Source organism: Brassica napus, chromosome A1 (genome assembly GCF_020379485.1).
Source record: "Brassica napus cultivar Da-Ae chromosome A1, Da-Ae, whole genome shotgun sequence".
NCBI lineage: Eukaryota > Viridiplantae > Streptophyta > Magnoliopsida > Brassicales > Brassicaceae > Brassica > Brassica napus.
The window spans coordinates 21,939,188-21,953,164 of NC_063434.1; the positions used below are offsets into that span (position 1 = coordinate 21,939,188).

The following is a 13,977-nucleotide window of genomic DNA, read 5'->3' on the forward strand; positions in this document are numbered from 1 at the left end:
TCATGGGGAAACAAATCTTAAATTTTATTTTCGAGGACATATGGAATGAGATCACTCTTCGAGAGATATCTAATGCAATATGATAGTTTTTGTGAAAAAATAGATCGTCGACCTAACAAACTTAAAAACTATCAATTAAACTATTAGTAAGTTGTTATAATAATTAAAACAACATTTATCGTTTGAGATTATAAAATATACACATGCACAAATCACAAATGTTAAACATAAATAATCGAACTTCAACAATTAATTATTTATTCTAGTTGATGTAAATTTTGAATCAAACTTCACACAACCACACTAATCTCTAGAAAATCCATATGATCTTTCTGATTAAAATGCTTTCATCGAGAAAACAAGAGGGGAGTAATAGAGATCTATATTGAGTTGGATTCAGATTGACCTAAATTCACATGGAAATCATCACAACTATAGCATTGACTCATTGGAAATTTAGCGACCATCACTCTCGTGGTTGTATGCTGAATGTACTAGAAAGTTACCAAATTATTATGTAAGTTAATTCATAAATCTAAATGCATATTAGACATGATGTTATTAATTGATCATCAATGTAGCTTTGAAAACCTAAATCAGAATGTGGTTTAGACTATATGATTTTTAAACTGAACATTATATGAAAATAGGGATAAATGCAAGACTTTTGTGTTGTGCTATGTTTTAAAAAAACGTGTGCATTGAGCCATTGGCTCTCCAAGTTTTGTTCTTTTAAAATGGATTTTCTCTTTTCAACTGGCGAATATATAATTTGTTTCGTTTATCACCCAACGAATAAGAGTTTACAAAGAATGATACAACGCCACTTCCTTGTACTTTCGACTGGATAAGAAAGAACCGACCTATGTTACTACGTAAATGAGCGGGAACGTAGGAGGCATGCCCTACTCTTCTCTTAGTCATTCTAAGGATCATTTTTGACACGTTAGTTAGTTTACAAGCATATTATGCTCTTATCTTTGGTAGCTAAATACTACAACTATAGACAAATACAGTAGTTTACAGTTAAAGTGAGAAGATGGAATCAAATCTACAGATCTAGTGATCAACACTATAGATTATTGATTTAGAGGAGACTAGGGTAGGCAGAGAGAATATAGTGACGATAATATATTTGGTTCTTGGCGTGAGTGGACAACACCTGGAATGAAAAGTCGAGATGACCCCTTAAAGAAGTTAGCAGCAAGGGGTAACTTGTGGCAGAGGTACGAATCTGGATGGGGACAGAGAGGCATAAAGAGGAGCAGTGAAGTGTGTTTGAATTGTTACTTAATAAAGAAGGATAAAGGTAGAGTCAATCAATCGATCTCACTGTTCATTTCATGTCATAGTGGACCATGTGAAATTTTTCAGTTGGTTTTTCATTTTTGGCTCTTTTCTCTCTTATTGAAAATTTAAGCCTATATGAACAAAGCTATTGTCAGTGGAAAAGAAAGGTGAAATAAGAAGTTATAAACAACGAAAAATGATGGTTACCTACATATAAACCATTTTTTTTGGGGAAATATATATAAACCATATATAAATATATATAGCATATATAAACCATATATATATACTGTATATTGGTTTTAGTGGTGCAAATTAATTTATATAATCTTTTGTTTATAATAACGGAGAGATTTCAAACCAAAATCCCTTTTCAAGATATGTAAAAGTTATGTATGCTGATAGTTGGTCATTGTTAATCAATGATTATAATGAACATCTATCACTAAAATCAAAATGGCCAATTATCATGTTGGAATGATCACAGTGCGGTAAAAGTATATCATTTTGACTGTTATGAGTTACAAAATATAGTAATAAGAACATGGTTTTTCACAAAATTTCTCAAAAATATAATACTATATTAACAAAATAATATTTTGAGATATCTTTAATAAAATATAAATATTTTGTATATATATATTTGAAAGATTTAATTCGAGGAACCATATTTCTAACTAAAGATGTTCTAATGATATTGGAAGTCGGAAAGTGGAGTTCTCAATTTTTTTTGTATTGTCATATTTTACTGCTTTTAAAATATTTTGGGGACTGTTGAAGTGTTGATCACTTTTTTGTTAATGTTTTACCAGACAAACACATCAAATAATTTTTCAATTCGGCTTTAGACTTTTAGTAGATTTTTCTAGGAATAATTTTTAATTTTTTTTCTCAAAAATTAGAGCAACTAAAATGTATTAAATGCAGATGTTAATATCCTTTGTGCCTCAGCTACACCAATATTCAACCAAACAATTTCACTATTGTTAGTTTGACTTTTACCAACCTTTTAAAATGAAGTGTATTTGTAATTAGCCTTGTAGTTGAAGCTATTACTGGCAAATGGCAATGACATGATGCTTCTCATTATGCTACATTTGGTGGGGGGATAATTATCTCATAGCCTTACAACTTTTATTCTAATCTCCCTACCTAAAAGCAGTAAAAATATTCCAGTAGATTTGTATGTAAAACTATTTTTATTGAGTAAATATACGTACGTACTTGCGATGGAGCAAGAAGGCACATAGATTGCGAGTAATTAACGGAAACGTTCTCTGCACACAAACAGTTTCCATGACCATCATGTTTCCGTACAATAATTAATTTTTCCTGTTCTTACTTTTTGGAACCAATCCCCGATTCATTACCAATTAAGGGTGGGCAATTCGATTTAAATTCAGATTCGGTTTAGTTTATTTGGGTCTAAGAAAATTTTAATTAAAGTCAACCGAAATTAATTTAATTTGTCTTGTGTTTGGTTTATGTTTGATTCGGTTTAGTTGGTTAAGTTCGTGTTTGTTTAGTTCTCAAGTTGATTTTTTTAGTTTTGTTTTAATTGGGTAAAAATTTATAAAAGCATATAGCAAATCTCATTTAACACTAAATCATTATTTTCTTCATATTTAAGCGTAAATCGAAACATTATAACAAAAATATAGAAGATGTAATCCAATAATTTTATATTATTATTTTTTGGGAAGTTTACTAAAATGACACAAATTAGTTATGTTATTACTAGAATGACTCATATTTTTTGAAATTTATTAAAATATTTTTTTGGTCGAAATTGCCCATACACATAGTTATAACAAAAAAAAAAATATTACCCGAATGCCCTTATTATTTAATCGACGGCCGATTTGTTTTCAAAAAAATAAATCTATCGACCAATAAGTCTATTTATAAAATCTGTGTAGAAAAAAAAAACTACTATTAAAGTGGTGGCAGATTTTTTAGAAAACGTCAGATTTGTTCACACGGCAGATTTAATTGTCAGATTTGATTAAAAAACAGATTTTTAAGAATATGTCTATCGAATATGGTAGTAGATTATTTCTAAATGGTAGATTTATAAAATCAACTTATTTTTTTCTGGGTAGATTTACTTTTTGTGATCGACTTATTTTCTTAAGGCAGATTTATATAGCCGATTTAAGATTGTTGACAGACTTTTTTTTTATGAAGTGGCAGACTTTTTCTTTACGTGATAGCAGACTTTTTGTTTATGTTGTGGCAGATTTATTAATGAAAATCTGGGTTTATGTACAACAATTTTAATTTCGACCCGGTTTACTAATAATTCCGAATCTGGTTTAGTTTTTAGGTTAATTAAACTTAGAATTAGGGAAATTTTGTACTTGTCGTCATCTCTTTCATCCCTCTTCTCTTCCTTTTCAAGTTGTTTCTTTTCATTCTATTTTAAACACTTGTTGCAATCCTTATTGGTTGGAGAAACATGGATCACATCATTCTGGTCTGTGGAAAGTGGAAATTTGAAAGAAAAAAATGGTTATTTGAAGTGGATAATGATCAAGGTAGTAAATTACTTGCAGCTAACGAGGAAACTAGATATGAAGATTTTGTGAAAACCATATATGAGGATTATGAAGTTGATTTCGCAGAACACGAGTTGGAGCTAACGTACGTTTTGCCAAAACCTAAACTGGTCAAGGAAAACCTCGATACCCCTCCTGTGAAAGTAAGAAACGATAGGCAATTTCATGGATTTTTGTGTCTTCACAAAGTCGAAAACGTTAGACTCTGTGTAGAGTTTAAACTGAAGAAAAAAGAGGTTGAAGAAGCTAGCAAAGAACCAGAAGAATTCCTGCAAAAAAATGACCCATTGTTGGCAGAGGATGAAGATTCAGATGAAGACAATGATCGATTTGATTACTGCGACGATTCTGATGGAGCAACGTCTGATGACGAAAACTTTACCTCATATGGGTTTCCGCCAGACCAAGTACAAGAGAGTCAGGGATCTCCTACAAAGATGAGTTCAGCGACAGTCCTAAAGACACCAAAAGGAGATTGTACGCATAATAGGTTCGACTTGAGCTCTTTCAAACTGGAAGTGGGGCAGAGTTTGGATTCAAAAGATGCATTGGCTACACGTCTGAAGATCTGTTCAGTCGTCCACAAATTCGATTTTGATGTGGATAAATCTACCCCTACGCTGTGGTTTGTAAAATGTTGGGTAAAAGGATGTACGTGGAAGCTTAGAGCTACACCAGTAGGTGAATCTTCAAGGTTCACAATCCGAGTATATGTAGATGAACATTCCTGCTCAGTAACAGAGCGTTCGTCTCGTTCTCGACAAGCTACTCCTGAAATTCTTGGCCTCTTGTACAAAGACTATATTGGTGGGGTTGATCGAACTATTTTGCCACGTCATGTTGAGAGTGCTATGAACATGAGCTTCGGAATCAAGGTTTGTTGACTACGCTTTTTACATTGAATCTAATGTCTTATCTGACCTTACTTGTTTTTGACCTTGGTGCTGTTTATTGTATATCGCAGATGGATTACTGGAAATCTCATCGTACACTTATAGTTGCTAGAGATCTCGTAATGGGTTCATCGGAGAATGGATATAAGGAGTTACCTTCTTACCTGCACAAGATTAGAATGGCAAATCCTGGGACCTTAGCTCGACTGGAAGTTGATGCAAACAATAGATTTAAGTACTTATTCCTTGCATTCAGCGCTAGCATTACTGGCTTCCCATTTATGAGAAAGGTTGTGGTGGTTGATGGTACTTTCTTGCAAGGAAAATACAAAGGAACGCTTCTCATTGCAACATCACAGGATGGTAATTTTCAGATATTTCCGATAGCATTTGCTGTGGTTGACACAGAGAATGATGAATCATGGACATGGTTCTTCCGTCAACTCAGCCGTGTGATACCCGATGATGAAGGATTGGCATTAATTTCTGACAGGCACAAGTCAATAAGGAAGGCAATTTCAGTGGTCTATCCGTTGGCTAGCACGGGAATTTGCACGTACCACTTATATAAGAACATCTTATTACGGTACAGAGGACGTGATCTGTTTGGTTTGGTCAAAAAAGCTGCGTACTCTTTTAGGTTAGCTGACTTTGAAGCAAGCTTCGAGACGATTAAAGGGTTAAATCCAGATTTACATGCATATTTGGAACGTGCTGATGTGTGTAAGTGGGCTCGAGCGCATTTTAGAGGTGATAGATATAACATCCTTACAAGTAACATAGCTGAATCCATAAACAGAGCTTTGTCAGATGTGAGAAGCTTGCCAATTGTTCGCCTTTTAGAGTCTATCCGATTAATGATGACACGTTGGTTTGCAACAAGAAAACATGATGCTGACTTGATGAAAACTTCTCTGACTCGTGGTGTGGAGAAGTTGTTGGAGGTAATATATGTATAATCAATTTTTTTATTTCGGTAGACTGGTTTCTAATAACAATACTTTACCATTTTCAGGGCCGTATACCTATTGCTAATCTATTAAAGGTTCAAGCTATCGACATTCATCAGTCACAAGTGATGGGAGTCTCATCTTTACATGTTGTAAACCTTACAGAAAAAACATGTTCTTGCCGTAGATTTGATTTGGAGAAGCTACCATGTGCTCATGCTATAGCTGCTGCGGAAGCTAGAAAGATATCACGTATATCACTTTGTCACAAGTACTATCGGACGCAGTACCTTTACAATGCATATTTCACTCCTGTTATGCCCAATGCAGCTGATGTTCCAATTCCAGAAGAAGTTGCAAAGAGGATCTGTTTGCCGCCTGATGTCCGCCAACCACCGGGAAGACCCAAAAAATCAAGACATAAATCTATTTTGCAGAAAGTTGCAGACAAGAAGCGGCCAAGGAAGGAACACACATGTAGAATTTGTAACCATGTGGGACACAATTCTACAACATGTCCTCTTAAGTGATGAGTATTCTATTTAGTTTCTTGGTATACTCTTTTGGTGTTTCATTACTATTTAGTTCATTTCCTATTAAGATTTTTTTTTAAATATATCAGAACTATTTAACCATGGTCTAGATCTTTAAGAATCCTGCGTGCGAAAGTTGAACTGAAGAAGCATAGTAAGAGGACGAATCCAAAGCATTTGCCTTGGTGTCCCTTTGCCATTTTATTTTCTAGAAAATAAGTTGATTATGCTTTACATTCCCGAGTAAAGAACCACCTCATGGTTTTATAGTATATTAGATTTTACTTTAAACAAAACACATCCTCATAAACGCAAAGCCAAAAACCAAACAAGTTATAAATCCGCTAAAGCCAAAAACCATCAAGTTATACATCCGCTAAAGCCAAAAACCATCAAGTTATACATCCGTCTAAAACCAAAAAAACATCAAGTTACATCTCTAAAGCTAGAAACCAAACTATTCGGCTGTCTTAGTCACCTCCTCATAAATATCTCCTGCCAACTTCAAGCGCAATTGTGTTATAATCTGATCATTCAAGCCATCAAAGTTACGTCCAAGAGCTAGACATTCAATGTACATCAAAGAGTACACACCGCAATCTCCCGGGTTCTCATTTTGGGGGATCTTCTTGTGCCTAATATAACCGAACTGCTTTCCACTTTTCGTTCTCGTTTTAGCAGGCACCATCTTGTTAAGCAATGCTGGTATCATTCTCATGAAAGGCCGGCATGCCTCTTTCATCTCCTTATCACTCACATGTGTGCAAACACTATCATAGACATGAATTTTCCCCTTAAGCAGCTCGATGCGTAGAGCAACCCAGTGATCTCCATTAACATGGTGGCAGAGGAAAAGATCGTCGACGTCTGCAATCCACTTATTACCTGTGACAAAATCAGCCGGGTGTTCTCCATTAAAAGCCTTGGTGTACATTTCTGACAACTCAGTGTTCTGGTCCCAGCTCTTGTAGTCGTTCACCCATGAGTTCACAAACCAGTGAGACAGAAATGCAATTCGAGAAGAGGAATATGGAGACTGTTCTTGCCTGGACCGTCTGTGAAACATAAGCATTGCTGCTGCAATGTGCTAAGACAAGACACAATTTACAGTCAGCAACCAGCCGTAGAGATTAAAAATCAGAAATTAAACTTACGGAGTCATTCAACCAGCCGTAGTCTTTTGTTGGCCAATCATCCCTAGGTATCAATAACTTCAAGAAAAATCCAGCACTTTCATCTCCAACACCAGGCTCCTTTGCTTCCCTACAAACAAGAAAAATAAATTATTAGACTATCGAAATAAGAAGCAAGGATGTACAAGAGGAAACTTACAAATCAGAGTTGATGAAGTCCAAAACTTTCTGCAGTTTCTCTGCCTCCACCTTAGCTAATGGGTCATAAGGTTCCTTGGAGACTTTCTCACCACTTATAATACGCTTCACTGTTGAATTTCCAACAAACGGCCAAACTTGAGTCTTTGTCAACTGAGGCTTGCGTCTGCGTGTATGCTCCTTCAAATTTGAAGCAAGTGCTTCCAACACCGCCCTACATTTTACACTCTTCTCCCACAGTAGATGATTTTCCAAATCTTTTGAAGATATGGATTCATCATTTAGCTGTGGGATCTCGAAGGCCTTCTCTTGCTTAACTCTTCTTGGTGGAATTCCAGCTTTCTTCCCAGTCTTTATCACCACTTCAGTCGTAAGATTCTGTGTGCTATCCATCGTCTTCTTATCTTTTTTCTCCTTCTTCACAACACAATCAACTGGCAGTCCATCTTGTGAATTGATCTTCTTCTGAACAATCCATGACTGAGAAATAGACGGTGAGAATTAGTATACAATTTTAAAAAAAATTACAAGAACAAATGATAAAGAATTGTACCAAGTCATTGCTACAAGCACCATCTTCCTCATCCTCATACGCTTTGGAGGTGGCGACATCAGGAGCAATGTTCACATCAGCGTTGTTTTTACTATCATTTATTTGTGCCTCCAATTTTGCAATCTGATTCCGTAAGTCAGACTCATATACTCGCACTCTTGCTTCCACCTTAGAGTCAATAGTAGCATCTAATGCTTTAGTAACCTTGTCAGCTACACTATCATCGATGCCTTCCATTTTCGCAGTGAGGATTTTAACCAACTCAGCTAACCCACTTATGGCAACGTTGTGAGCTGCAGCCTTCATATGCATAGGCAAAACAAAACCATGTCATTAACAAAATAAATTAAAAAAAGACATTTTTCTATTACTAACTACAAGAACATTTTGTACATACCATATCAGATGCTTCACTTCCATCAGCAGGTTCTTTGTCTTTTCTTCGCATAGTAGAAGGCCTCTGGTTTGGAACAACAGATGCGGCAACACCATTTTTTCTCTTCTGGCATTTGGTAGTGGGCACTGCATCCCAAAACTTCTCATTTAGCTGACCATTAAGGATGTCTTTTATCATGTTGTCCAGATCAGTATAAATTTTATCATTGTCCCACTTCGGATATATATCCTCCACTGGCTTCATAATCATATGCCTCACACGAACCTGCAAAGTAATATACAAGATTAATAAGACACAAAATTTAAATGGAAGAAATACTACTTGTGTTTATACCTTTGGATATTTTCTCTTTTCTTGGGCACAAAAATCTGAGAAATTTATACGCGTACGAGATCCCTTCCATGACAGAAGAGGAACATCAGCTCCATCAATCCGATTCCCATATATTTCTCCTAAACCAGGGACAGACTCATAAACCCATATTAACAGCACATGAACACAGCCGTGAAGTGTGTAACTCTTCTCTGCTTCATATGTGAGTACTTTAATGGAATCGACAAGGCTGCTAAATCCAATACGGCCCCATGGATATCGCTGGAAAGCTGCAGTGTCCATCACCCTTTTAGCACAATGCAAAGGAATTCTGCTGTTGCTTGAAATGCCAAATATGCCAATGGATAGCAGACACAGCAAACCAATCATCACTCGCTTCTCTCGAGGCCAGTTTCTGCAAATCGGCAATATGGCTTGCAACTCTAGCAATGTAGGTCCATCTGATGTCGGAACGTTCATCTCCAGCCAAAACTCTTGATGGTCAACATCCCAAACGTCATGCTTGTCGAAAGGATCACAATTCAGACCTGTAATCTCTCCAAACTCATACAAAGAGAAACGCAATGGCATAGAATCATCTATCAAAGACCAAATCTCATGACTGCTCTCAATTGCCAATTGATTGGCAAGAAAATGGTGAACAACTTTCGCAGACCAAATATAAGGCAGCTCTTTCAGCTTCACAATAACTCCAATAGCTGATTCCCTCAACTCAGACCAAACATCTTCCCCAAGTTCTTCTCTCACGGTTTGAATGTTGGAGAGATAACAACTATGGTTCATGCTCCTACTCTGAACTGGGGTTTTCCCAACCTCATACAAACGACGAGGATACTTTCTTATATCCGAAGAAGAAACCGTACCTGAAAAATAAAGTACTTAACAAGTTAGTTTCTTGTCTAGAAACATTCTCCGATCAACAGACTGTCATAACCAAACTTTAATAACAGAAAAAAAAAGTCTTGAAATTTCAAAGTGAAAGAATGTTGAAATTGGGATTTAGGGTTTTCGAAATCAAACATCTGAATCAAAAAATATGTTAAAAAAGTGTAATAACTAGTGGTAATTGAATTGATTTAGCACTTACAGTTGAAATTGGGATTCATCTCCTACCCAAATCAAAGCCGATTGCGACTTGAGGAGGAGGTGTCGACCACGGCTGTGAAGGAGGAGTTGTCGACGGCAGTTGTGACAGAGGAGTTGTCGACGGCGGCTGTGGCAGAGGTCTTGACGACGATGGCTGTGACAGAGAACTCAGACGACGGAGAAGTAGATGTCGTCGTGAGAGGAAGAAAGAAAAGGTTTGTTTCTATTTTTCTCTTTTTTTTTTGTCGATATGTTTTACTTTTTTTTTTAGTGGCAATTTTGTAGTTAATCAAATTAGTAATGGGCTTTTAGTACTTTTGCTTATCCCTCATTTTAGTCTAGTAATTTAATTTTAATATGAGTTATTGTAGTAATTTTAAGATGAATGTGAGTTAGTCTAGGTAATTACTCTTTTTAATCTAATATTTTTTTTTATCATCAACTATATAGACTCATATCGACTCTGTAAACCAAACCGGGTGATCTGCATCTATGGGAACGACAAAAGACAATTGGTTTCTAGCACTGCGTGCTAGACTATCCGCCTTTGAGTTTCGCGTCCGTGGTACATAGATTAGCTCTGATCGGGTAAAGCACCTTTCAAGATCTTGATATCTTCCAAATAATTTGCAAAAGCTGGCCACTCCTCTGGTTCCGAAACCATCTTCACCAATTGAGAACAATCTGTTGCAAACGTAACCTGAAATTGACGTAAATTCTGCATACATTCCATTGCCCATAGTAACGCTTCCATCTCCGCATGAAGAGGCGAGACACTAGCCCTAACATTCCTTGCCCCCAACAATCCATCAAAACCTTCCAAAGTACTGAGCCAACCTTGTCCTGAAAAATTATAACCCTCTTTCCACGAGCCATCTGTAAAACACCATCTTCCTGGAATTGACGGTAAGAGCGTGTTTATTTGTGGAGCCATTCTCTGATCCTGTAATACTTGTGCTTCAGCCCACAATGTCGATTCCGTTTCTGCCAATTTAAGCGTATCCATAGGATCCATGTCCAAATTACTAAACACTTTATTATTCCTAGCTTTCCAGATGTACCAAAGTATCCAAGCAAACTGGTGATCCTCCATCTGCGGAAGGACTCTCCAAAATAGATGATCAATATTTGTGAAGAGGGCACTTGTTGGAAAAAAAACTGGATTTGATGGTATCTTCGAGAGAGCCCAAACCTGGAGAGCTGGAGGACATTCAAAAAACACATGATTTATCGATTCCTCATGAGCTCCACATCTTACACAACAAGTATCCCCTTGAATCCCCCTTGCGTGTAAATTCTTTCGCACTGCTATACACCATGTCACTAATTGCCATAGGAAATGTTTCAACTTTGGTGGACACCGTATTTTCCAACAGTAAGCCTTCAAAACATCAACTGTGGGGCCAATCAGTAAAGGTGGTCTTTCTCTATCTGGATAGATCCGTTCTACCTGATATCCTGACTTGACAGAATATTTCCCAGTTTTTGTAAAGTGCCATCCATCTCTATCTATCTGCTGAGTCCTGCTCAAAGGGATGCTTTCTATAAGTTTTGCGTCTTGGGGATCCACCAAAATCTGAATTGCCTCAAAGTTCCAAGTACGCGAGGTAGAGTCAATGAGAGACTCCACGTTAAGGTTCGGATAAAAGTTGTGTTGATTTTTATTAGCTGGTCTCGGGCGAGTGGTTGGGAGCCAAGGATCACTCCATACAGAAATAGAAGGTCCTGATCCCACCCTTTTGATTAGTCCTTTGCTTACCAGAGATCTAGTAGAAATAATACTCCGCCAGCCATAAGACGGAGAATATGAACGAATCGGTTCCAAGGGTGAAGTATTCCCCTATAATACCGACCTTTGAAAACTCGAGAAAATAAAGTGTTAGGCTTTTCAATCAATCGCCATAACTGTTTACCAAGCATCGCCGTATTGAAATCTGTGATGTTCTTAAATCCCAAACCTCCTTCATCCTTTTATACACATACTTTATCCCATGATTTCCAATGCATGCCTCTAATGCTTCCCCCTGGACTCCACCAGAATTGTGAAACTGCACTCATCAGCTTCTTTACAGTTGCCTTTGGTAACCGATAGCAGGACATCGTATGAAGTGGTGAAGCCAACAGGAAGCGTTTGATATTTTCAATAAAATATCAGTTATGGAAGCTGTTTGGGATCTTTGGTCACGTTTTCTCTCCTGGTGTTATGGTTTCTTTGGTTCTTGTTGCATTTTTAATGTTGCTTATTTATATTTGTGAGTTTAAGTATTGGAATAAAAAAGACTTATTTGATTCATACACGTGTCTCTCTTTTTCTCAAGATACTGGAGTTTTTATGGTATTTCATGGAATGGTCACAAAGGATAGAATATACTTGGTTTGGAGACACATGGTATCATCACACCCGTTGTTTCTGGCTCTCCGGAGAAAATAAAATATTAATTTTTAAATGAGAATTTTAAGTTGGAATTGCCGAGGAATGGACAGCAAATGGACTATAAGCTATTTGAGTGAGATACTGCATAAACACAAACCAGATTTTTTTATTTCTAGCAGAAACTAAACAAGAACCAGATTTTGTTCAGAAATTTCAAGCTCACTTTGGATATGATAATCTGGTCACAGTGGATCCATTGGGGAGAAGTGGGGGTTTAGCAATTTTTTATAATAATGAGTTTCAGGTAAAAGTTTTATATTCTAGCAATCGAATGATTGATGTGGAAGCGGAGGTTCTTGGTAAACATGTTTATCTTACTTTTGTATATGGAGATCCAGTTCAAAAGATGCGAGAGCAAGTGTGGGAACGGTTAACTAGGTATGGGCTAGCGCGATCTGAACCATGGTTTATTATTGGTGACCTCAACGAGATTACAGGAAATCATGAAAAATATGGGGGATCTATAAGGAGTGCAGATTCGTTTATTCCTTTTAATAACATGATAAGAAATAGCGGTTTACTCGAATTCCCGGCCCGGGGGAATAAAATGTCGTGGCAATGGAGAAGAGGAAAAGGAAAAGGGGCAGTGACGGTTAGATGCCGTCTAGATCGTGCTTTAGCGAATGAAGAATGACACACTTTATTCCCATGTTCTTTTACAGAGTATCTTGGAATGGTGGCATCTGATCATCGGCCTGTGGTGGCTTATCTTGAGGATAAAGTTACCAAGAGGAAAGGACAATTTCGGTTTGATAAGAGATGGATTGGACAGGCGGGCCTAATGGAATCAATTACATCAGGTTGGATAGACTATAACGAAGGAAGAGTTGAAGGGAGAACACGGAATATAGTGGAGAAAATTAGTAATTGTCGTCATGAAATTGCTAGATGGCGGAAAGATAATTCTCCTTATGGAAAGGAAAAAAATAAACGAACTACAACAAGCTCTTGAGGAGGTACAAACAGATAATACTAGGTCTCATGAGGATATTCTGGAGGTCTCTAGAAAATTACAAAAGGCATATAAGGATGAGGAAGAGTACTGGCACTAGAAAAGCCGGAACATGTGGTATGCATCTGGGGATCTTAATACAAAATTTTATCATGCTTTAAGAAGACAAAGACGGGTTCGCAATAGAATTGTTGGATTACATGATGTGGATGGGAATTGGATTACAGGGGACAATGGTGTGGAAAAAGTGGCAGTAAATTATTTTGAGGATTTATTTAGTACCACTTCTCCATCGAAATTTGATAGTTTTCTTACAGAGGTTACACCGGCCATTAAATCTAATATAAATAATTTTTTCTGGTTTTGATGTTAATATATAAGATTCATATTCCTTTGTTCTATTTTTATTTGTGTTTTTTTTTTCTGTCACTTATAAGTAAAATTTATAAATTATGTTTACTAGTTTAGATTAAATGGTTAAATACTTTAAATACTCATACTATTAATATATTTAGTTAATTTAATTAAAGAAATATTTCGATTTTTGGGGTTTGATTTAAAACCAAACCATTTGGATTAATTATTTTTTTTAACTAAATGGTTTAGACGTATACTGTTGTAGTTTGGTTTGGGTCAATTTGGATTCTGGTCAGTTTAGTTTGGGGTT

At 36.5% G+C, this 13,977-nt stretch overlaps 2 protein-coding genes across 2 annotated transcripts; one reads left to right on the forward strand and one right to left on the reverse strand.

Moving 5' to 3' along the window:
* The first annotated feature begins 3,748 nt into the window (after window positions 1-3,748).
* LOC125576873 lies at window positions 3,749-6,221 on the forward strand. The gene is made up of 3 exons (XM_048737374.1): window positions 3,749-4,723; window positions 4,813-5,685; window positions 5,757-6,221. Exons 1-3 carry the CDS (start codon window positions 3,749-3,751, stop codon window positions 6,219-6,221), a joined length of 2,313 nt encoding a protein of 770 aa, XP_048593331.1.
* A 460-nt stretch (window positions 6,222-6,681) lies between these two features.
* On the reverse strand, window positions 6,682-11,017 carry LOC125576888. Its single transcript, XM_048737420.1, has 7 exons — window positions 10,762-11,017; window positions 8,839-9,701; window positions 8,506-8,769; window positions 8,109-8,408; window positions 7,557-8,035; window positions 7,379-7,487; window positions 6,682-7,311 (listed from the first exon to the last, which is right to left on the reverse strand). Exons 1-7 carry the CDS (start codon window positions 11,015-11,017, stop codon window positions 6,682-6,684), a joined length of 2,901 nt encoding a protein of 966 aa, XP_048593377.1.
* Window positions 11,018-13,977: the final 2,960 nt, after the last annotated feature.

Excerpts from the sequence above, each read along its gene's own strand:
- LOC125576888 (XM_048737420.1), bottom strand. The coding sequence starts at position 11,017 with ATGGAGGATCACCAGTTTGCTTGGATACTTTGGTACATCTGGAAAGCT. Across the intron at positions 7,488-7,556 it reads GACTTCATCAACTCTGATTT|GGAAGCAAAGGAGCCTGGTG; the intron begins GTAAGTTTCCTC and ends TCTTGTTTGTAG. Across the intron at positions 7,312-7,378 it reads ACGGCTGGTTGAATGACTCC|CACATTGCAGCAGCAATGCT; the intron begins GTAAGTTTAATT and ends GTCTTGTCTTAG.
- LOC125576873 (XM_048737374.1), top strand. The coding sequence starts at position 3,749 with ATGGATCACATCATTCTGGTCTGTGGAAAGTGGAAATTTGAAAGAAAA. Across the intron at positions 4,724-4,812 it reads ACATGAGCTTCGGAATCAAG|ATGGATTACTGGAAATCTCA; the intron begins GTTTGTTGACTA and ends TGTATATCGCAG. Across the intron at positions 5,686-5,756 it reads GTGTGGAGAAGTTGTTGGAG|GGCCGTATACCTATTGCTAA; the intron begins GTAATATATGTA and ends TACCATTTTCAG.